Source organism: Megalobrama amblycephala, linkage group LG15 (assembly GCF_018812025.1).
Source record: "Megalobrama amblycephala isolate DHTTF-2021 linkage group LG15, ASM1881202v1, whole genome shotgun sequence".
Taxonomy (NCBI): domain Eukaryota; kingdom Metazoa; phylum Chordata; class Actinopteri; order Cypriniformes; family Xenocyprididae; genus Megalobrama; species Megalobrama amblycephala.
Genome location: NC_063058.1, coordinates 17275395 through 17300929, shown reverse-complemented (window position 1 = coordinate 17300929; position 25535 = coordinate 17275395). Strand labels below are relative to the sequence as shown.

The 25535-nt window shown below is 36.0% G+C and overlaps 1 protein-coding gene across 2 annotated transcripts in view; it reads right to left on the bottom strand.

The window, feature by feature from the left end:
* spon1b (spondin 1b) overlaps positions 1-24727 on the bottom strand; it is a 112181-nt gene extending 87454 nt beyond the window's left edge. Inside the window, exons 1-2 of one of the 2 annotated variants that reach the window (XM_048157700.1) lie at positions 24682-24727; positions 4186-4292 (exon numbers count right to left, since the gene is read on the bottom strand). In XM_048157700.1, the coding sequence (XP_048013657.1) occupies positions 4186-4292; positions 24682-24712 (138 nt within the window). In that variant the 5' untranslated portion in view covers positions 24713-24727. Of the gene's footprint in view, positions 1-4185; positions 4293-5705; positions 6458-24681 lie in introns of those variants that run through there. The other variant, XM_048157699.1, reaches the window with a different exon arrangement.
* Between the last annotated feature and the right edge of the window lie 808 nt (positions 24728-25535).

Here is a 25535-nt window from a genome sequence, read left to right as displayed (position 1 = left end):
CAATGTGGCTAGTGGTTTTCCAAAGATATTAGCAACTCAGCATTTACACAAGCGTCAATTTTGTTATTGTGAAATTACGATTTATTTGGGATATGACGAAGTAGCTCATGAGACGAGACAATGCACGATACTGGGTTCACGAGAACAAGACAATATTTTAACACTATTTTTAAGAAAGCTTCAATAACAAAATATATGACTGGAAAAATAGTCTTTTATTTGACTGAAAGTGCAAAACAATACAAAATACAAAACAATGCAAGTGGATTTTTATATCTAGGGCTGTTACTAACAATTATTTTGGTAATTGAGTAATCAGACAATTATTTTGACAATTAATCAGATCCCTTTTTTGTGGTAATAAAAATAGTGAAATCAAAAAAAGTGAATCATAACCTTTAAAATGACTTAAAATACATGTATAATAACAATAAGGCACTTATAATTGGTTCAAATAAAAAAATAAAAAATCATTTGGTTTTATTGAACGACAGTTAAAATACATTATGTATTATAACAAATGCCTGCATAGGGCAACAACAGCCTGGTGATTGTTGTTGTTACACTTTACAGCAGATCAAATCCTTGTTTAATATTGGCCAAAAAGCATTTCAATTCAAATGTCCACTTAAAGGGGTACTTCACCCCTGGAAAGATGAATGTGTATTTAAAATTGGTCATTTATGTAGTAGAAATGTGAAATTATTTTTGAATTTGGAGCTTTCTAGACTGAGAAAAGGCAGAAAATGTATGACTGACTAATGTGGATGAAAGACAACAACTCCCAGAATGCACTTGTTTTGCTGCCCTTGCGAGGCCACGCCCAAACCACGCCTATCGGTTACAGGCGGCATTACCAGGAAAATTCAAACAACTAGGCTTGCTTTGTTACATATTAATTCTATAAATCGTGAGTTAGTTCATACATTTACAGCGAAATGGTGCTAAATTGCTTTGTACCTGGATGTACACCCAAAACCAGGAAAGGACAAGTAAGTTTCCATCATTTTCCGATTAAGTTAAAGATTTGGAGCGATGTAAACAGTGGCTGCGGGCCATCAAACACCCGAAGTTTGGAGATGACACCGTTATAGAAAACCTAAAAAAACGCAGAATATGTAGTCTCCATTTCAAGCACGAGGACTACGAACCAAATATCCTTGCAATGAAGAGAACCATTCTGAAGGACATCGCGATACCATCGATATTCACTTTCCCAGAGGACGAACAGCCTGGGCATCTGGTACTAAGCGTATTCGCCTAGAGGTAAGACTCGCTGATACTAGACTCTATTTCTGATAACACAGTAGCCTATATGTAGTGTTGTAGGTAGCAGTAAAACTGCAAACTTAGTAAAGTAACATTAGATAGACAATTACATATAAGCTACGCAATATCGCGTTCATTATCGAAGATGAATCGCCTTCGATAATGAACGCGATATTGCGTGGCTTGTCAGTGAACTACGGCTCTGTCTATTAAATGCCGCTCCATTTGAAAGCAGGTGATGGCGATTTAGCGGTAATCAGGGAACCGGCTTTACTTACGAAATGCGCGTGACAATCGCATACGATATATCGCCCAGCCCTAATCTATGTCCGTGAGTAACCTCAAACGCGCATATGTATTTTTGCATCATCGGAGGCTTTTTTACAGAATAAAAATGCATAAATCTCTCATCTCGGACTGATATGAAGGGGGAAAGCACGGTAATTCGAAAATACTAGTGGTATTCTACTAATACAAAGCTTAATGCTAAATCCTGAAGTAACCCTTTAATCTTTAATATTTGGCCCCTTCGTTATGATAGAAATGCTACAGCCACTGTAATTTCTTGAACTATAACATGTGGACATCAAAACATGCAAACTCACAGCAAGGGTTTAAACTTTTATTTTGAAATCGCAGTGACCAACAATTTGCATATTTAGAAACATACCGATGTTTTCTTCTGTGTTGGCATAGGTTAAATGATTTACGTTACAAACACGTTGTGTATCCAGATGAACATTATAAGCAAACCAAACTCACAGCATATTCAGAGATGGAGTTTGTTAACCGTGTGTGTAAATAATGTATATATTATAGTCTTATTTTGACAAAAGCATTAGATAACAAAAAATACCAAGAACAATGCGCTTGAAAGCCACTTTTTAGAGTCAAAAGTATAAATCTCAAAAATGTATGAAGCCAAAAAGAACACAAAGATCACATTTCTAAAAACTAAATTTTTAGAAAGATTTCTCCTATTCAACATCTCCAACATCATTATTTGTCATTGCTTCATAAGTGTTTAAGACAAAACCACAGCCTTTTCTCATTTTGTCTTGTCTTTTTGTAGTTGCTTTTATTGTGTTTTTTCGTTCGTTCAATTTAATCTGTCAAGACGAAAAAATCCCCAGTTAAAGACCTCAACAGAGGACGTCTGCTAACATCCGCCAGGCAATCTGAGCGCTGAAAAACACAGCGGTAAGAAGTGCAGAGCGGCAACCACAGCTAATGAGATCTGGGGGGAGAGATGCCGCGCTAACAGCCTTCCTGCTTCAGTTTGGGAAGCACTGTGGCTTGATGTGGAGAGCACTAAATGATAGGGGTCCTGTCTTTCAGAGAGGACACGGCTCTGAGACGGTCAGTGCGTTACCAATGAGGAGCAGCATGTCTGAGACAACTTCAGCTTTGCTTTCTGGCAAAAGATGGATTTGAAATCCTTAAAGGGATAGTTCACCTAAAAATGAAAATTCTGTAATTAATTACTGTCGTTCCTAACCCGTAAGACCCTTCGTTCATCTTCGGAACACAAATTAAGATATTTTTGATGAAATCTGAGAGCTTTCTGAACCACCCACAGGCAGCAACGTCATTGCAACTTTCAAGACTCAGAAAGGTACTAAAGACATTGTTAAAATAGTCAATGTGACTGCAGTGGTTCAATCTTAATGTTATGAAGTAAATACTTACAATATCGAGCTGCCGTTCCAACGTAGAACCCGGAAGTGCTGCACTGTGTTAACTGTTTTTTTTTGCACAAAATGTATTGTCAACGCTCCATAAAATCACATGGATTATTTTAACAATCTCTTTACTACCTTTCTGTGAAAGTGGTTATGACATTGCTGTCTATAGGGGGTCAAAAAGCTCTCGGATTTCATAAAAAATATTTTAATTTTTGTTCCAAAGATGAACGAAGGTCTTATGAGTTTGAAGCAACATTAGAGTGAGTAATTAATGACAGAAATTTCATTTTTGGGTGTACTAACCCTTTAAAACACTATAGGTGTGGTCGTTCAGCAAGTTTTTGCAGGTGAAATCCAGTCATTTCAACAGGAATCCACATGATTGGAAATTTTGTGTGAGGGCGAATGATTTTGCAATTTGGATTCGCTGCGCTGACCAACAGAAAGTGACTTCTGTATGAAGTGGTGCTTCATACATCACTACACTATAGATAATGTACCTTTTTGCCTATGAAAATTGAAATGTGAAATGTGACCGTACCTTTAACCCTCTGATGTATAACATTCACTACAGCCATTTTTAAAGTCAACATGAAATCAAAATTGACAATTCTTGTTTTTTTATGGAATAATGCGGTATTTATTTTTAACGATGTGTCCTCGTAATCTTTCATCAAGATAACTTCTCCCGTTTGCAGCGACATCTCTTCTCTGATGATGTGTTCACTGGCGTGAGGGCGGAGCAACCTGTCACTCACATGACATCACAGCAGTAGCAAACCACAATCATCCAATCAATTCTCAAAGGATAAAGTCCCACACTACATTTTTTCTTGTTCGAGAAGCTGTTTCACTCATACATCACAATAGGGAAGAAAAGACTATTGCAACTTTTGTTTCGTGCTGACTTTAACTAACTAATGTTTTTTATTCATGACAACAAAAATGAAATCTTCTGTATCACTGTATTTATTTATAAAATCCATATTTTTTTCAGAAAAGAAGATGATTACATTCTTGTTTTTAAATCAAATGTGTTTTTTATGATTTAATATTTCATGCATCAAAGGGTTAATGATCATTTTCTTCCTAAAATGTACCACGTCTAAATACAGACATGCAGACGCAACCCAACATAAACTGCAAATCATTTTGCAGAGACTGCAATTATACTGTCATCTTTGATTGCCACAGTTCAAGGCAGTTATACGGGGTCACTGCAATCCCTCACCTTGAAAGTGCCGGCATAATCGTCAGGAGTGACGCCCTCCCGTCCTTCCTTCAGAGCAATGAGGGTAAAGCCACGAAAGTAAGATGGGCTGGAGGCATACAAACTCACTAGAGAGAGAGAGAGAGAGAGAGAAAGAAAGAGAGAGAGAACAAAATATAAGTCAGAGGTACCAGAAAAGATCTTAACAGTAGGTCAGATCTCAACAGTGTGCCAGGGCAAGTCGCAAACTGCTCTCGCATTTGGCACATACGTTTGCGTGTAAGCGTGTGGGTTGTGCGAGTGCTTTTCACATGAAGCAGTGAATACATATGCATGTACAAACACGCCGGGCATAAAACCCTCATAAAAAGGCATCTGCTGCTTAATGAAGGCCACTTTCATGAATCCAAATGTCAGAAAATATCAGGTTATGGAGCGTTTTGATGTTAAAATCAATATTACACTTATCCTGACAGGTAAATTATTGTGGAAACATTCAAATATACACCAGGTTATACTGCAAATAGTTTTTCAAAATCAGTCACAATGTTTTCTAACAGATCCTCACTTGTAGGGTTTGTAGATTTGTAACAGTTAATATATGGCCATAAATGACTGCCATCCTCCTATGGTGACAGTAAATGTTGTAAAGTGTGTAAAAACAAAGGATTTAAAGGACAAAAACATTCTGAAATCATAAAAATGGATGAACTGGCAGAACTTGCATCATCTGAATCAGCAGGGTGTCTTGTTTTGGCATATGACACAATTCATTATTTCTAGTAAATAAAATAAATATAATGACTTACCAAACAAGGAGGTTGTAACACACTTTGTAGTACTGGTGCCACAAAATGGGACAAAAGTATAGACTAATTTGCAACAGTTGTTAAGAGTTATTTGCTTATTGCTTATTTCTATTTTTGTTACACAATTCTGTTGTTTTGAATAAAATATTAGCTATATAGTTTGAATTAAAATGTTTTAAATAAAACAGCAGTGATTTCTTAACACATAAATGTGATTGCCACATAAAATTAATGCTCACAATATCCATGTAGTGTTACAGTAGTTTAGCGTAGGTTGTAAATACGGCACTTTTTATGCTTGACACAAATGTACACTTTAAAGTTTTACGTTGTAAATGTCTAACCTACTTTAATTTGTAGCAGACAAGTATGTGAATATTATATCGCAATTTGAGACACCTAACAGACACACAAACTCACACGAAGCGACTTTTGAACAAAACGTGCTACTAAAATCCCACTCTCCCCTATCCAAATATCCTCTTCGGTAAACATTCTAGGTTTTAGTACTGCAAAAAGCAGGTTTTCTAAACTCTTTTTCAATAATTACACACATTTCCCACACTGTTCAGCATTTTAGTGTCAACCAACTTGGTTTACCTGCAGAAGATGCAACTAAAGACGACACTTTACGCACCAATATTTACAATACTCCACACATGCTGTCTTTGCACAGGCGTGCATTAGAAGCCTTTTAAACTAGCCGTTAAAGAACATTTTGTGACCTCTAACCTCTGTAAGTGCTCTCGGGTTGGTAAGTTTCTGGGTCTCCTTCAACTCTGAGGCGAAACTCGTTCTGTCCGTCTCTCCGAGCGGTCCGCGTCTGCGTCCGCAAAATCCGACAGAAACCACCCTCGGATCTCGACTGTCTCTCTGCGGTATCTCTTCTGAACGCATCCGTATGGATGAAAAAGACATTTAAGAAAACTAACAGCACAACCAGTCCGTCTTTGTCCATCATTTCCCCTTCTTTGCCTGTCCAAACACAAGTTTGCAGTCTAGTACCAGCAAGAAAACGCAGAATTGGAAAAGACGGTGAAAACAAACAGACGCATAAATCGACCAAACTTGTCTATTTTGGGGTCCATTCACGAATAAAAGAGAGCAAAGACACCGTATCCATTCCCACTGAGAGGATTGCGGACGGTTGATAGTCCCGTGCCCGCGGTGCGCGAGATTGATTGAAGGCGAGCGCAGAGACAAGACTCAGATGTTGACTTTACTGAAAGGATATTCAAACTGAGAAATACCTATTTGGTCTCCTTGATAACCGAGCTCAGACTTAAAGAGAATAGATTCAGACTTTAAACAAAACCTAGACATAGACGGCTGACATTCTTGGTGAGAGACGCTCTGAGGAGAGAGAGATCGCGAATGTTTGAACAGCCGCGAGCTGCAGCAGCAGGAGAAAAGAATCACAGGGAGCTGCGCACTGAGGAGACATGGAGGATGATTTTGGGAACTCCTCCGTCTGTTATGCTTGTTTATGCAAGGGAATGATTTGGAGGCACATATTTTTAATGCGAGGAATTAACTGCATTGTTTATTTCCGGTCTAACAGACTTTTTTTTTTTTAATTAGCCTACATCACACTGTGTTGATGTACTGATTAGCTTTATGTAGTCACAACCGTGCTTGTCTACAGTACTACAACATACATTTAATGTACAATAGTTCTATTAAAGTAATTTTTATAAAGTAACTTATTTTTCAGACAAAAACTGGCCAACATACAGAGTGTAAACCGGACTAAGTGGAACGGAGTGATTTCCTCTCCCTGCTCAAACGCTCTGTAATCACGCTCCAGTTCCATTTCGGGTTTTCCCTTTCACAATAGTGAGAGAAACCCGGGGCGAGAAAACAAACACTGATGCTTCGATTTCTAAAAGTCAGTGAACTCATTTTGAAATTATAAAAATGTATATATGTATATTTCTGAGTTAATGAAGAAATGACCGAGCCTGCATTTATTTATATTGAGCCCCTAAAGGGACTCGGAGATGGCGGGAAAAATATTTCAATGCTTTTGAGTTCCCTTGCAAAAGTTTTGCGTTCCCCCAGGAAACTTTGCGTTCGCTGTCAAAATGTTTGTGTTCCTGCAAGAAACTTCAATTGAAAACGTTCTTTACGACCGAACACAAAGTTTCTTTAGGGAATACAAAATATTTTGCAAGTGAATGCAAAGTTTCTCGGGGGGGGGGGGGGGGGGGGGACTGGGGGAACACAAAAATTTACTTAGTTTCTAACATATATGAGAGAATGCAAAAGCATTAAAGGATTAGTTCGCTTCTGAATTAAAATTTCCTAATAATTTACTCACCTCCATGTCATCCAAGATGTTTGTGTCTTTCTTTTTTCTTTTGAAAAGAAATTAAGGTTTTTGAGGAAAACATTCCAGGATTTTTCTCCATATAGTGGACTTCAACAGTTACCAAGGTCTAGATTGCAATTTCAGTGCAGCTTCAAAGGGTTCTACATGATCCTAGATGAGGAATAAGGGTCTTATTTAACAAAACATCTAAAATCTATATACGTTTTAACCACAAATGCTTGTCTTGCACTAGTAATCACTTTGGAAAGACCACGCATGGCGTAGGCGGAAGTAATGCAGTAGGGCGAAAAACTCCATCTCATTTTCTCCTCCAACTTCAAAATCATCCGACATTGTTGTTTTACCTTTTTTGTAAAGGGCATTTGACTTAGTCTTTGCACGATTGCTTTGTAAACGCTTTGGTACTTCCGCCTGCGTGACCTTTCCAACGTGATTATGTAATGCGTGGCGCATCGCAGAGCAGTGCAAGAGGAGCATTTGAGGTTAAAAATTATATAATTATACGACTGTTTCACTAAACAAGACCCTTATTCCTCAGCTGGGATCATGTAGAGCCCTTTGAAGCTGCATTGAAACTGCAATTTGGACCTTCAACCTGTTGAAGTCCTCTATATGGAGAAAAATCCTGGAATATTTTCTTAATTTCTTTTCAACTGAAGAAAGAAAGACATAAACATCTTGAATGACATGGGGGTGAGTAAATTATCAGCAGATTTTAATTCTGAAGTGAACTAATCCTTTAAAGGTGCCCTAGAACTTTTTTTTTAAAAGATGTAATATAAGTCTAAGGTGTCCACTGAATGTGTCTGTGAAGTTTCAGCTCAAAATACCCCATATATTGTTTTTAATTCATTTTTTAACTGCCTATTTTGGGGCATAATTAGAAATGAGCCAATTCAGGGTGTGTGGCCCTTTAAATCTGGTGTTCCACGCCCACAGAGTTCGCGCTTGCCTTAAACAACATAAAAAAAGTTCACACAGCTAATATAACCCTCAAAATGGATCTTTACAAAGTGTTCATCATGCAGCATGTCTAATCGCGTAAGTACAGTGTTTATTTTGATGTTTACATTGATTCTGAATGAGTTTGAGGCTGTGCTCCGTGGCTAAAGCTAACATTACACACTGTTGGAGAGATTTATAAAGGATGAAGTTGTGTTTATGAATTATACAGACTGCAAGTGTTTAAAAAATTAAAATAGCGACGGCTCTTGTCTCCATGAATACAGTAAGAAACGATGGTAACTTTAACCACATTTAACAGTACATTAGCAACATGCTAACGAAACATTTAGAAAGACAATTTACAAATATCACTAAAAATATCATGTTATCATGAATCATGTCAGTTATTATTGCTCCATCTGCCATTTTTTGCTATTGTCCTTGTTTGCTTACCTAGTCTGTTGATTCGGCTGTGCACAGATCCAGATGTTAACTGGATGCCCTTGTCTAATGCCTTTCATAATGTTGGGATCATGGGCTGGCATATGCAAATATTGGGGGCATACACCCCGAATGTTACGTAACAGTCGGTGTTATGTTGAGATTCGCCTGTTCTTCAGAGGTCTTTTAAACAAATGAGATTTATATAAGAAGGAGGAAACAATGGTGTTTGAGACTCACTGTATGTCATTTCCATGTACTGAACTCTTGTTATTTAACTATGCCGAGGTAAATTAAATTTTTGAATCTAGGGCACCTTTAACATATAATTTTCCCTTCCATCTCATATTTTGTTCCTTTTAGGGGCTCCTTAGATTTCATAGTAAAATTCAGAATAAAAATTAATCATCACAATATTTTACAGTGTTGTAATACTAAATATCGTAATAGTACATTTCTAAGCATGTATATAAACTTAAGATATCATTAGCAACTTGGTACTATTTGTAAACATATTTTATCAAAATAATTTTTGAGTTTGCACCACTTTCACCAGTCTCAGCATCACCAGTCTCAGCATATTATTTTTATAGAACGCCCAGGCAGTTTTTCATTTCAAATCATTTTGTGGCCTCCATTAAAATTTGTTGAGGCCCCCTAGCGGACGCTGACCCCCTGGTTAACAATCACTAATCTACAAGAATATCTTTTGAACGACTGCATACGCTGTATATCTGTCTGTTCAGAGGGAAGTTAGAGAAACGCACCAGCAGATGTCATTAACACATTCTAAGTGACTGCACTGGAAAAATGCCATAATAATTAATGAAAATGATTTCCCATACTTCCACACACCATTCAATTAGCTTAAAAATGCGGTTATTTTAATCTATAGAAAAGAGTCAGCTTAAAATACACCCTCTTTGCATCGAACATTTTTTATATCTTAATATTTCTTAGGTTTATTAAAAAGCCTTTTATTTAACTCAAGATTTCATAATAGAAAAAAATAGATAGAAAAGAAAAGGAGTACAAATAATACAATTATCTATTATGAAATATCCACTTAAATAATGAGTGTGCCTAGTACATTTTTATTGCAATTTTTCCCTACCAAGCTTTGAGTCTCTCTCACTGAAGGACAAAACAGCATGCTTCACCAAAAGGGCAAATCAAAGTAGTCACTTTCTAGCAATACAAAGACCAAATCTGCTCATAAATGTCTATAGAAGACGACCTTCCAGGCTGAGTTGTTAGTTTGACACCTCACACATTCACTAACCTGTGTGTGATCTTGTCACCCAACCTATTGATCTGCCTGGGGTTGCGACAACTCAAGAGGCTGTGAAATATGCCAGAAGGTTTGTTTGACTGTATTGCCCTAGTAAGCTCAGTGCTTGTGTGAGAGAAACACACCAGAAGCATTCGAGCTTGTTAATGCTTCAGTTCATCTTTGGCACAGGCTGTGCAACTCTGGAGAGAGATGAGAAAAGAAAGTTTAGAGGGGGTATACGGATGGGGAATGGCAAGCGGACTGACATTTCTTTTCTTTTTTTCTGTTTCGTCCAGTTTTTCATCCACAGAATCCAAGTTCAGAATTAGTTAAATATAGAGAAAGAAGTGAAACACTTCAGCTCAACCACACAAATCATAGACTTTGTCTGTGGTGTGACTGATTGCTAGCCGTTTAAATATGGTAGTCATCTTAAAGGGATAGTTCACTACATTTTTTTATTATTTGGTCACCCTCATGTCATTCCAAAATATCTGAATATGTATAGCTTAAAAGCACCATTTATTGTTTTTTTTAGAAAAGCAGTTCATACAACTGCATTATATTTCAAGCCTCCTGAGATATTTTGAAGACTTTTTATGCTGGTCTTTTCCATATGAGCAATATCAGTAGCCGTGCAATATGGCTGTATATCAGCACGGCTGTGATTTGGCTAAAGGCACGAGTGCCGTAGGACCCTTAATGGACCCTTTCACAATATGAAATACAACATTATTTATATAAAATAATATTTATTGAACAACAATATTTAAATTAACAACAGTAGCCATTATAATAGACAATAGGAAATAAACAATTGTACAATAAGTCAAACGTACAAAAGCAGAGCTCTTCTGGGTGCAAGTTAAATATAGCCTAATTTTAGTTATTAAATTTAACATAGCCCAATTTGATTGCTGTTTTATGTACCAAAAATGAACTATATCTTGGGTTCAACCACTATAAGAGCCAGCGGCAAATCCGCGAAGCACTGGGAGAGATGAGGCTGTTCTCAGCGGGTACACGAGCTCTGAATGGCCGCTGACGGCCTGGAGCTCGCATCTCCGAAAACATCTAAACAAATCTCTCAACTGTCTAAACAACTACATTAGGGTCTAAAAAAACAAACAAACAAACTGTATATTGCTTCAAAATATCTCCTTTTGTGTTCCACAAACAAAAATAAAAGCATACATGTTTAGAAAAACATGAGGGTGAAAATATCAATTTTTGGGTGAACTATCCCTTTAAGTAACTATTGCAGTATGAAACTGCTTAACGTCCAGATGTCATTTTGGTAACACTGACTTGAGTTAAACCTATCGGTGATTAAGCCAGATGGCAATTTAATGTCTCACTGAGACAGCTTTTACTACTTAAGGAAATGGTTGAGGTCGCCAGGACGCTCTCTTTTAAGTGCTGAAAAAGTTCCATGACAGTTCTGATATCCAACGAGGTCATGGAGTTCATCAGCACACATCATATGATGTTTCTGTTTATCCCAAGACATCACAGTGAATTGTAAAGCTGCAACACTAAATTTGTTTTGGCCATATGCGGCACAGAGAAATGCTGTTTAAAAGCTCAGGTGTGAAACACCTCTCATGTATATGTTAATCACATGCTGCGTCAGCAGACTTTAAGACAGCTGGAGACCAGGGCAGGAGTGGACCTGCAGAGCTAAAAGCCACACAGTGCTTTTCAAGTCAAAGTGTTTTAGTCAGTTCTAGTCAGCATTATGAATAGCATATTATAAGGTTGTGGTGCTTGTTTTCATGTTGAAGCACTACTGTAATCCCAAAAGATGCAGACACAGGAGAAGTTTCTGCCTATGACTGACAGCTGTCTGAAAAGTGCTACAAAGCTTTTAGTTCTGCATTTTGCTGCTTATTTTTTATGCAAAAGAACACTAAGTGCCTCATAATTAGTTGAAAATAAGAAGTAAAGTCACAATTACGATATAGTTGCAAAAGTGAGATACAGAGAGAAATTGTGAGAAATAGCCACAATTGTGAGATAAAAATTCACAATGTGAAAAATAGTTACAACTGTGAGATATATTCACAATTGTGAGATCATATAATTGTGAGAAATAGTCACAAATGTAAGATACAGTCACAATTTTTAGAAAGTCACAAATGTAAAATATAAATTCAAAATGGGTAGAAATAGTCGCAGATGTGAGATATAGTCAAAATTGTAATATATAAATGTAATATAGTCAACATGAGATATAAATTCGAAGTCGGTAGAAATAGTCACAAATATAATATATAAATTCGCAATTGTGAGAAATAGATGCAAATATAAGATACAGTCACAATTGTGAAAAGTAGTCGGAAATATAAGATATAAACTCGCAATTTGTAGAAATAGTCGCAGATGTGAGATATAAATTTACAATTGTGAGATATAGTCGCAAATGAGATATTCAGTAGTCGTAATTGTGAGAAATAGTCGCAAATTTAAGATAGTCGCAATTTTTAGGAATATATTTACAAATGTGAAATATAAATTCAAAAACTGGTAGAAATAGTCACAAATGAGAGATATTGTCATTATTGTTAGAAATAATCGCAAATGTGAGATATAGTTATAATTGTGAAAAACAGATGCAAATGTAAGATACAGTCACAAGTTTTAGAAATAGTCACAAATGTGAAATATAAATTTAAAATTGGTAGAAATAGTCGCAAATGAGAGATATAGTCGTTATTGATAGAAATAATCACAAATGTGAGATATAGTCGTTATTGATAGAAATAATCGCAAATGTGAGATATAGTCGTTATTGGTAGAAATAATCGCAAATGTGAGATATAGTCGTAATTGTGAGAAATTGTCGCAAATTTAAGATAGTGACAATTTTTAGAAATAGTCGGAAATCTGAAATATAAATTCAAAAGTGGTAGAAATAGTCACAAATGAGAAATATAAATTCAAAATTGGTAGAAATAGTCACAAATGTGAGATATAGTTGTAATTGTGAGAAAACGTTGCAAATGTGATATAGTCGCAATTGTGAGAAATAGTCACAAATGAGAGAAATAGTCTTAAGATATAAATGTTATATGATCAACATGAGATATAAATTCACAATCATTAGAAATAGTCACAAATATAATATATAAATTCGCAATTGTGAGAAATAGATGCAAATATGAGATACAGTCACAATTGTGAAAAATAGTCGCAAATATAAGATATAAACTCGCAATTTGTAGAAATAGTCACAAATGTGAGATATAAATTTGCAATTGTGAGATATAGTCGCAAATAAGATATTCAGTAGTTGTAATTGTGAGAAATAGTTGCAAATTTAAGATAGTCATAATTTTTAGAAATAGTCACAAATGTGAAATATAAATTCAAAATTAGTAGAAATAGTCGCAAATGTGAGATATAGTTGTAATTGTGAGAAACAGCCGCAAATGTGATATAGTTGCAATTGTGAGAAATAGTCACAAATGAGAGAAATAGTTGTAAGATATAAATGTTATATAGTCAACATGAGATATAAATTCGCAATCATTAGAAATAGTCACAAATATAATATATAAATTTGCAATTGTGAGAAATAGATGCAAATATAAGATATAGTCACAATTGTGAAAAGTAGTCGCAAATATAAGATATAAACTCGTAATTGTGAGAAATAGTCACAAATTTAAGATAGTCGCAATTTTTAGGAATATTCACAAATGTGAAATATAAATTCAAAAACTGGTAGAAATAGTCACAAATGAGAGATATTGTTGTAAGATATAAATGTTATATAGTCAACATGTGATATAAATTTGCAATCATTAGAAATAATAATAACTAAATTTAAGATAGTCACAATTTTTAGAAATAGTCAGAAATGTGAAAAATAAATTCAAAAACTGGTAGAAATAGTCACAAATGTGAGATATAGTCATAATTGTGAGAAATAGTCACAAATTTAAGATAGTCACAATTTTTAGAAATAGTCACAAATGTGAAAAATAAATTCAAAATTGGTAGAAATAGTCGCAAATGTGAGATATTGTCATTATTTGTAGAAATAATGGCAAATGTGAGATGATATAGATATATTTGTTTTTCTATTCTGAAGCAGAAACATGCGAGATAAAACATAAACCTAAACAGATCTAACCAGCTCACGTCTTTAATGATACTACTTAATGTTACTCTGCAAGAAAGGAACATAAGCAGGCTTTTATTGGCTTTAAATTTTCACTGCCTGCACAAGATGAGCATAGGGGTGGTTATGTCTACATACAACACTGCGCTTGGCCCCCAAAGTGGTAAGGACCATTATGCAGGCAAGCGCAGTGGCCTCTTGTCCTAAAGTGATAAATGTTCAAATCACTGGCGGCTAATGTACTGTGCTGGGGACTTTTTCTCTTAGTAGCATTCTAATTGACTTAGAGGCAAGTGATGCAAAGAAAGTCCATATGCCCATTTCCCCTGAAACACCCTCCATTCTCGAACCCTCCCTTGATAATTAGTTGGCGTAGCTGTAAAGAATGACCATGAGGTCTGGGTTTTCTCTTACCTCAGTTGGCATATCATATAGGTGATGGTTTCAGACTTTCATTGTAGCTGATTTACAAGGTGTTTTGTACTTTCTGTCTTGAAATGTAAAGCCTGGCTCTACTCCTTTGATAAAGCCTCTGTCTGAGAAATGGCGCAGATAGACTATAGCTTGTACAACTGGAACACTTTAAACACAGATTACTAAAGCAGTTTTCAGAACCTGGAGACAAGATTTTATTTAAATAAAATGAACGGAAAATCTCGTCTCTCGTTGTAATGACTTATTCTCCTTGACCTTTCAAAGACTTTCAAAGGGAAACAATGAAACAGCTTGTTCCTAAGCAGCCTTAGAGCAATAAGTAGCATTTCCATTTGTCAGGATTCACCGCCTATTGTATTAAAACATTTTTTGTAATACTTATTTATAAAATCTGCAATGCTATCATAACTGACAGTATAATTTGTACATGCCACTGTCACTTTTAGCCAATTAGCTTTATATATATATATATATATATATCTTGCTCATATATATATATCTTGCTCATATATATATATATATATTAGGGCTGTCAATCGATTAAAAATTTTAATCTAATAAATTACATACTCTGTGATTAATTAATCTAAATTAATTGCATACATAATTTTTGCTGTGAAAGTATTAAATATTTCAATTCAAATGAATCAATGCAGGGTTTTTGCAGGGTCAAAAATGGTCTTCGGTGGTGACAGACATGGTCATCCACACAAACAGTAAAAAGTGCCCTACCCACGTGATCTGCGAGCCCAATAATGACAATAAGTAGCATTTAGAAGTTATATTAACTAATAATATACTTTTCTACCATATACAATTGAATGCACCTAGCTAACAACTCTTGCTTTGTTCTGGTTTCACCTCACTCCAGTCTAAACTAACTGATTTTATAGGTAGGCCTAATTTACTACACATTGTCATTTAAATAACCTGAAAATATTGTGGATTATTAAGGCTAATTTTAGTAACCACTCTTGCTAAATTTCAGAGTTGTTCGAGTAAATGATTCATTATAGACCATGTGGACAGATCAGTTGTTGTCATGATTCATTAAAATGAATCTGTTCAAACGAGTCATTAGGTCGCGAATCGGACATTAGCGGACGTTGACGCGTTGCGTGCGAATCGCGACTGTTATTAGGACATCGCAAAAGATTTGTCAACACAGAAAACACTTCACCACTGAATTTTCTTTTTGTTAACTGAAAGTGTGGTTTATGTCAGCTGCACGTGCAGGGCGCCTGTCAGAGAAGATGAGGTGACGTTCTTTTGAGCACTATTCACACCCAGCGGTTATTCAGGAAAAACATTCTCCGAATGCGCCTCGTGAAACATGGATTCGGTCTTACGAACTTTTAGCATTGTGTCAGTTGATTTAGATTATTATGTGTAAGGTAGAGAGAGTGCAAGACGGTGCTTACTTTGAAAGAGCTTGCGTGCACGAGAACGACTCCAGGTTCAAAGGTAAATACGGAATGGATTAATCTGCGTTATTTTTTTTAACGCATTATTTTTTTCTCAGATTAATTAATCGAAATTAACGCGTTATTTTGACAGCCCTAATATATATATATATATATGAGCAATATCACATGAGAGTAGTCGTGCGATATGATATAAATTAGCATGGCTGTGATTTGGCCGTAGGTAATCACAGCATGCTGACATACTGCCATATCACATGGCTACGAGTGTGATATTCCATTTATACAACAGTTCAACTGCATGAGTGTGTAAATAAACAAGAAATAACAATGTAGTGCCTTTAAAACCCTCTTTTGTGCAGAACTACTTCCTTCTGCCACAGATTCAAATATCTTGCACTAATGGACCCTTTCTCAATACCAAATACAACATATTATTTATATAAAATAATATTTATTGAACAACAATAGCCATTATACAATAGGAAATAAACCTAATTGTACAATTCAGTCAAACGTAGGCTACAAAAGCAGAGCTCTACAGGATGTAAGTTAAATATAGCCTTAATATTAAATTATTACATTTAACATAGCCCAATTCGATTTGCTCAGGAACAATAGATTAATGAGACCAAAGATTGTATCTACCCAAAATGAATTATATCTCATGTTTAACCACTATAAAAGCCAGCGGCAAATCCCCAAAGCACTGGCCGAGATGAAGCTGTTCTCGGCAGGTACACGAGCACTGAACCGCCACTGATGGCCTGGAGCTCGCATCTCCGAAAACGTCTAAACAAATTGCAAAACAAGTGCTATGATTAAATATTAGTCACATATTTCAGGTCTAAACAACTACATTCTTACATAAAAACTCTTAAAAATTCAATTTAAGGTACAACAAATGTAGTATTTGTTAAAAATATGGTATAAAATATATATATATATACACACACACACACACACACACTTTTTGCAGAATGTCTTGTAATCTCTTTGAAAAACACAACACCAATTATTGTTACTTTCTAAAACAATTTTTACTCTGAAATTCTGAGTAACTGTCCAGGGTAACACACCTAATTAAATGTGAAATGTTCTTGTAAAAAGTATTCCAATAATCTTTGTTTTATTTACAACTTTGAAAAATCATTTTTACAGTAGAGGAAAAAAAATTCTGAGATATTTTATGCCCATTTGTCTGGTCAAAAATGTGAACTATGTAAAAGGAAGGTAGTTACCTTGGTTCAGTGTTTCTGCACAAAAGTATCCACGCATGCTACTTTTTATTGGTCGAAAACTTTCCTGCAGTTATTTTGCAAGATATACCATGATATTCATAGATTTTGTTAACTGTGAATCATGAATGTATGAGAATAGCATTTGGGAAAAGGTTAGTGCAATTTGTGTCACAGATGGTGGTATTTGCCCTGACAAACAACATTAGACTCGAGTTCCAAAAAAATAGAAACATAATTTCCTCTTCCAGTGCATCAGATGGCCTTGTAAAACTGCAGTACAAGCATGCAACCATGCATGGCATAAATGTGCAGTGACAGATAGGGTCAATGTCTGCTGTTTCTCATCCAAATCATCATTTCAGACTGTCAACAACATGTACCGAGGTCAAAGCATGACAAAACTAATGTGCTTTGACAATGATAAATTCATCTATTTTAGAAAGAGAGTCATTCTTTTGATTTATCATGAATGGATGGACCCTTCTCTAAACGGTCTTTAAAATAAATTTCTAATCAAAGTTTGTCTGAAAAGTCATTTCAGTACACTGTCTGCACTCATGAAAAATGTCATGAGAAATTAATGTAGTTTTTAAACTATAAGCAGCTTTTAACTCCAAGCAAAGTTTCCATCCAAACAAACAGTTCTGAAGTAATTCTGACCCAAAAAGAATGTTAAAGGATTGATCACCCCCCAAAATTTTTTTCCTTAATTCAAGTGAAGTGTCAAGATCTTGAAAGACAAAAAAGCAGCATAAAAGGATCATTAAAATGTGATCTATTTATTATATTCCAAGTCATTCAATAGCTTTGTGTGAGAAAATTTAACTTATTCACTGCAAAACTTCCCCTTTAATGAGCTGTTAGCCACTGCAACTGGATCTTTGATCTTGTCTTCTATGAACTGAATCACCAATTCATTTAAAGGTGCAATGTGTAAATTTTAGCGGATTCTAGCGGTGAAGATGCGGAGAAGCTACGGTGGCCGCCTTTGACGATGCAAAGCTATCGTCGTCTGAGACAGCAGAGAGTACATTACCAGTTAAGCAATGAGGTTTCTCTGCTTCAAATAAACCAGACTACTACTACTACTACTTCATGCGTATTCAACATAGTGACGATGCAAGCTGCCTCTAAAAACACGAACAATTTAGAAGAACAACAACATAATGACTAAACACAATCTGTAGAGCAGTTTGTCCATTTAGGGCTGCTGTAGAAACATGCCGCCGCAAAATGACGACATGACATGGAGGGGGACCCGTGGTGTATGAGATAGAAATGGCTCATTCTAAGGTAATAAAAACATAACGGTTCATTATGTAAGGTCTTTATGTACCACTGAAAACATAGTTATGTATATTATATTACATTCCTGTCAATAGATCCTGCCAACTTTTACACATTGCACCTTTAAAAGCTCTGACTAAAAATGGTTCATGAATCAAACATGGCTACTTTTCTCATGAACTTAGTAATAAATCAAATTTCAATGTTTTCCTCACTATTGTTTTCAGAAGACTTGTGGTATAGTGGGTGAGTCATAATGTATGAATCACTTTTATGGTGATTGAATTGAATCAACATTGATTTAAAGTGAGTTGAATGATGACACTATTGTCTTTTAGAGCTGCTTTACAGCTGAAATTGTATTTGTTTCATAATTGAAGAACTTTGCAGCATATACTGTTATTTTCTTGTTTATTACTGTGCTGCTCTGAAGCAATCTGTATTGTATTAAAGCGCTATATAAATAAATTTGACTTGACTTGATTCATTCACTTTCATTACATGCCATAGAGTGGCCAGAATATTCCACGGAAGAAATAAAGTCAAACGGCTTTGGAACGACATGAGAGCAAACTATTCTTTTAATATGAAACAACAAAAGGGTGCGAGGAAACTACCGTAACAAGCCAATAAAAGGTTTAATACCGCATTTCCCTGCCAAAGTTATTTTTTTGTTATTTGCGAGAGTGCTTTTTATGGCGCTGCTAAAACATCTTTAAAAAGCTGCAAGCAATTTGAAGGCCCCATAAATCCAGTTTAATTGTTTTAAAATGGGCTGTAAATTCAAGCCTCTTTTGTTGATTTCTGATGTACAGAGCAACTCGAGTCCAAATGATGTCATAGCGAACAGCGCTAGATTTCGCCTTCCTGTTTTTATTGGGGCTTAATGTACTCATGCTATCACTGAGGAAACGGCTTCAGAAATTCCCTCTTGATGCAGCATGTGTCAGAATAATGAGCTCTGGATGTAATTTAACCATCATACTAGTGCTTTAAAAGCTAATAAACCTTGTTGCCTCCAGAAAGCTGGTTTTAAGAAAGGATGCAGCAGCTACCAAGCATTTAAAAGAACCAAAACAGGGGTTTTGAAACCCAAAGTCCACCCAAAATTGATGATAAAAGATCTTGGACATGTCAGAAGAAAAGAATGGGATGCAAGCTTGCTCTTTCCACTGTCAGAATACTTCATGAAACAATGCATCATCAAATAACGTGGTTATGTCCAAGACCACCTGTAATCTGAAATCCCAGTGGTGCTTTTGTGCATATTCTAATCTGCCCGTTTTGTGCTCTGAATTCGCCCGACAGTGCCGGCCTTGTCCAAACCACTGTAATTACCTCTCTTATCTGAAAAGAGAGGGCTTAGGCCATTTCCTTCTGCTAAAACAGCCACTTTGTATGTCACGTTACAAAAAAAGACGGGGTCTGCAGACACTGCTTTTGGTATTGTGTTCAGAAAGATTTAATATTCTGAATGAAACTAGACGTGCTGCCCTCGTTCGTTTCAGTCTGTGTTTGTGACTCCAAGCAGCAGAATACAATCAAAGTCCATTATGACTGGAACAGCAAATCGTATCTCTTGAATTTAAATGTGCTCTGGAGAGGAAATATGACTCAAATTAAATTGTATTAATTCTAAATAACTGCATAAGCCTGTGCAGATAAGGCAAGAACCGAAAAACTCTTGCTTTTTGAACTTTTACCAGATATATTAAGATTTACTGACTATTAGTGATACTTTTGCTTCGTAAAAATAAGTGTTGAGGGTAATGCATCACAAGTAACTTATTTAAATTATTATTTTCAATTTCAATTTACAACAAAATATCTAAGTTACTTTTTCACATTTATTGACTGACAGCTCTCTTGTCCTCATGTTGAGAGAAATAGGGTACGTTCAGAGGTGTTGTTTGCACTGCGTGAACATGATGCTTATTGTAATTCTAGACTAAATGTGAACATGCATTTACGAAAACATTCATTATTCCTCAAAATGAATAAAAACAATGAAATGCAATCTCAGAATTCTATACAAACCTGTAATTATTAACTATGTTAAATTAGGCAAATATACTTTATGTATTTAATCTTACTTTATTAAGATTAAGTCTTTTCTGCTGACCTTCAGTGTTCTAATTCAACCATACTAATTATGTTACTTTTTTTAAGGAGTTACTTAGTTACTTTTTTTTAGGGAGTGAGGCAATATTGTAATGCATTACATTTAAAAGTAACTTTCCCCAACACTGGAATAATACTGTAAACTATATTCGTATGACCTCATGATGGGTAGGTTTTAGAGATTTTCGATACCCCTTTTCCATTCCCGATACCGATTCCGATACCTGAGCTCAGGGTGTCGGCCGATACCGAGTACTGACCCGATACCAGGGTGCAGGGCTCTGAACCGGTTCAAGAAACGAAAACGAAAACCGTAAACGAACGAAATTTTGACCGGAACGTAACCAGAAATGGAAACTGAATCAGATTTAATCGTTTTGAACAGAAACGCTCGTTTGAAATGGCCATTAGCCGGTTAATAACGTTATTTTTTCGTTCTATTTAATATTTTACTGTGGCAGTCAACCAATCACGAATTCAAATAGTACAGCCTATGCAAATGTAACGCTGACGCATCCAACGTGAGTGAAATGCCCGCGCTCACACTCTAAAGTGAGATGCCCGCGCTGACGCACTCAGGCTCAGCTGTCGTGTCATCATAGGTTAGGTAAGTTACAATGGCAATGCCCTGGCATTAGTTTTTCCGATGATATATGTCACCATTAAGGCCTAAATTTAAGTGAAAATGAATGTCAAGTAGGCTAATATACAGCTTGTTGTCCATTTTGAAACCAGCGAAAATTACAGGATATGTAGAACATGAGTTCACACAACGCCATATCATGCACATGCAGCGGTTCGGTAAACAGAGAAAACAGAATAAAACTATAGGCTTACATAACACATATACAATAAAAGGGAATATTTAGGCCTATAGGCTACGCGAAATATTTCACCATATAATTAGGTCTACATATTAACAAATCGAAAGTGGTTCATTGTGGCGCACTCCAACGATCTAGGAAAGGAAACAGACATTCTGCTTGTTTTCGTTATTTAAATGTCTTTTGTAAATGTATGAATTATGTCTGGCACAAATTCTTGTATTGCTTACTTGATATCGCAGCTGTTAAATATTAAAATAAAATACAATCAACCAAACATATAAAACTTTACACTGCTCAATTCAATTCTGTAATACAATCTGCCATCCTGTGACCACCGCCTGACTGTGCTGTTATGTGAAGAATGATGTCGATAATGCGAGTGAAGTACAAAGCTTACATAATAAACAGCCTAATAGTTTAGCATTCCTCTCGAAAATGGAAACAGTGCCGAATGAGAAAGGTATGCTTCAGATTCACTTTAAATTAATTTGTGTAGCATCTTATTTAGTTTTATTTCTAATAAATAACCCTGTTTTTCACTTCTTCGCTGCTCTAAACAGTGGTTGCTTATGGCAACACAGCACAACTTCCTGTGTTTGCATTCTGAGAAGAATTGATTTCCGATTTGCTGCGTTAAGCAAAGTTAGCGGGCACAACTAGATATTGTTTAAGAAAATGGTATCGGATTGGTACATGAGTTTAATTACTCGCCGATAACGATGCTAGAATTTTTTCTGGTATCAGTGGTCTTTCCGATACTAGTATCGGAATCGGAACAACCCTAGGTTTAGGGCCGGGGTTAGGGGTAGTCCATTCACACGAATTCATACGAATTTGGCAACTCGTAAATTACATACAGTTTAGCAAAAAAATATGAATTCCTACGAGTGCATTTGTACAAATTCGTACGAATTAGCAACCTCGTAAAATACGTACCAATAGGTTGTTTGCACATGACGTCACAGCAGCACACGAATGAGTCTGGAGGGCAGGGAGTGATTTTTCTATATAGGAATCCTATCAAAAACTCAAAATTCGTATGTTTTGCGTCGTTTATGGTTGCTCAAATCGATAAAATCGAGAACCCAGAAGGTGTTTATATCGTTTACATAACTTATACCGGTTTTTATAACTTATATCGTTTTTTAATTTTAAAAGTTGTCGAGTTTTGCGTCTGCTGACACTGAAATGAATATTGATACCCATTTACCTTATTTGCTTTTGACTTGGTTAAATATCTACATTCTTCATGGTATCGTTTGCAGGGAAGAGAAGCTATTTTATCCCATTGAATGATAATTTGGTGTTTTCACTTCAGTTTTGTAGTATTCCGTTCACAATGTTGATCTGGTTACCATGCGAACAGTGTCACGCGCTGCTGCTTCAGCCATCATATGGTAGAAAATGCCCAAATAAATAAATGTTTAACAAGCTGACAGAAGTTGATTCAACATCAAAGACAACACTTTCAAAAACACTCAGCTATATGTGATTATTTTATCAGTGACATTATTAGATTTGATATACGGCGTCTCCCCGTCACCTCCTCAACCTGCTTCCCTTACTGTGTTTTCACACGTATAACGCAACAATTGTATTACAGCGTCCAGTTTTTTCTTTGAACGATGATGTGAGCTCCTGTTGCAATTCTCGATTCAGCATGACCTACAATGGCGACATTTTTCACAATCGCGACAGAAAATCAAAATACTCCCCTAACTTCACTAGCAGAAAGGCAGCGCGATATAAACAAACCCAGACTAACTGAACGCGCAGCTTCACATTCTCTATATCTACCTCCTCGATGCAGGAAAGTCTTTCAATTTAGTGGAAAAGTCACTCATCTTCATAACATAAAGATCACGTCCAACATATATTTTGATTTTCTGTTTATACCTTTCTAAACCAGCACAGAAAGGACTTTTCTCCATCTCTTACATTCTAATTTTCATTGCTTGCCCTCCACCGGGTATTTCGCGCGTCACCAGAACCACGTGATTGCAAGCAACCTATTGCCTTGAGATCAGGTTGGAAAATGTACATTTTAACAGCTCAATGGGAAAAAAGGCCATTTAAATGAACATTTGATACTGCTGGAGAATAGTAATGCAGAATTATGGTTCCAAGGTCAAACCACTCATGTTTGCTTGGATATAACATCTTGAATGGTTACAAAATAAATAGCTTTCAAAAAAACACGGGGTTTCAACTCCTATGCACACAGTAGTTCTACTGAGACCTTTTCCTGTCATAGTCTAGACTCTAGAGGACTCGAGGGTCAGTAGAACACAGGCGAAAGGATGACACTTAACTCAAAAGTGTGGCTTGGGTCCAACTGCAAACAACAAGGGAAAAGGAAATGAATGATCACTCAGCAGCTCGTGAAGTACACTTTGGTGCGGCCTTGATGCAAGACATACTTCTAACATGCAAGAGTAAAAGCTTAAGTGTTTATTTCATCAGACATCAGAGTGGATACTGACACCACAACAGAAACATGGAGTACCGGCCAGATCGGGTTGCCAGATCTTTACTCAATTTTCACCCTTTGAAAAAAAAGCAAGATATAAATTGTTTACTATATGTATGTGTATGTGTGTGTGTGTGTGTGTATTATATATATTAGTACACAAGGACGCTTATCTAATATACACGTTGCACTTCGTGTGATATGTACTGTCAGAGTCAGTTTGCATAATATTTTGGCTCATACATCATTTTTCTAAATGGTCTGCCATCTAATGGCAGTTCAGGGTGAGATGGAAAGATTCTTCAGAGAAATGAAGCGTCAAGGCAGTAATGCAAGCGATGTATGGCACGTACAAATGGCACAAATTGTGTTGAGAAGATAAGTGCAAGGAAAATCCACTGACAGCAGAAAGCGCACATACTTTGAAGAGCACATCACCTCCATTAGTAAATTTGATGAATTTTAACGCCAAGTTCCCTTGATTTGCAGTAGACCTACTTAGCAGCGCCCTATGGAAAATAATTTTTTTTAATTTTTTTTATTTAGTACTGTTTTTATTTAGAGAGACATTTTGTTCTTAAATTGCTTTTCCAAATTTGATGAATCAACTAAATTTTTAAAAAGTCAACATGAAATATACCCTTTCTGAAACAAATTTTTAAATGAGCTTTGAGCATGTCAGTGTTTTAGCGTTTTAACATTGTTATACTCAAAAAGCAAAACTAAAACATGCACACATACTTCATCATTTTAATCTAAATTCTGTAAGAGACAAAAACAAACTACCGGAACCTGAAGAAACAGCAGAATAATCCATCTCGAAGCATGGAATCATGCAGAAACAAACTGGATAGAAGACCAATCAAACCTGCAAACCAAACCGACATGGTTAAATGTGTATTGGATATCAGATGGAGAATAGACTTTTAATTAAATGTGGATTGTGGGCACTGGGCAGATTCCCAGAGGCACCGTCTTGTCCCTAAAGACAAAAAATAATTAATTCAAATTTATTATGCTATTAATTTGCATCAGTATTGGGTTGGCTCAGCGTCGGAATGTTATATGATAATATGTCACTGAATCTTTTTCAAGAATGCCAACGGTCCTCGTTTGCCAAAAATGTTCCATGGCAACAGGAGACAGTATCCTGATTAAGCTTTTGTGCATAAATCGACCAAATAACGATGCTAAAAAATACTTTGTCATAATTGGACAGTTTTGCAGGCTCATCCAATATGTATGCAAATTCCATGGTGTTTGAGTGGATATTAATTTGGTTGAACGAAACAAAATATATCTTGCGCTTCACAGCTAATAAATGCCAAATTGACACTTGGCCTTTTATTTTTAAGTGAGAAATGTCTGTTTCCTGGCCACCAGCAGACAACAGTCACTTTCCACAAATAAGGAAAACATTGGTGTCTGTTTTTTTAATCGAATTTAAAATTAGCCTAGCATGAAAAGTAGCTAGCTTTACAGTAAACACATGAATTGGTGAATTTGGCCTGTTCCACCTCAGAGATTTTGACCTTCATAAACTATATCTAACAATTAATACCGCCTTCCCTATTCAAGTTACGAAGGTAGTGTAAACTGGCGTGGCGTCAGTTAAGCTTTTCCCGTAAGTTTAATAGGGA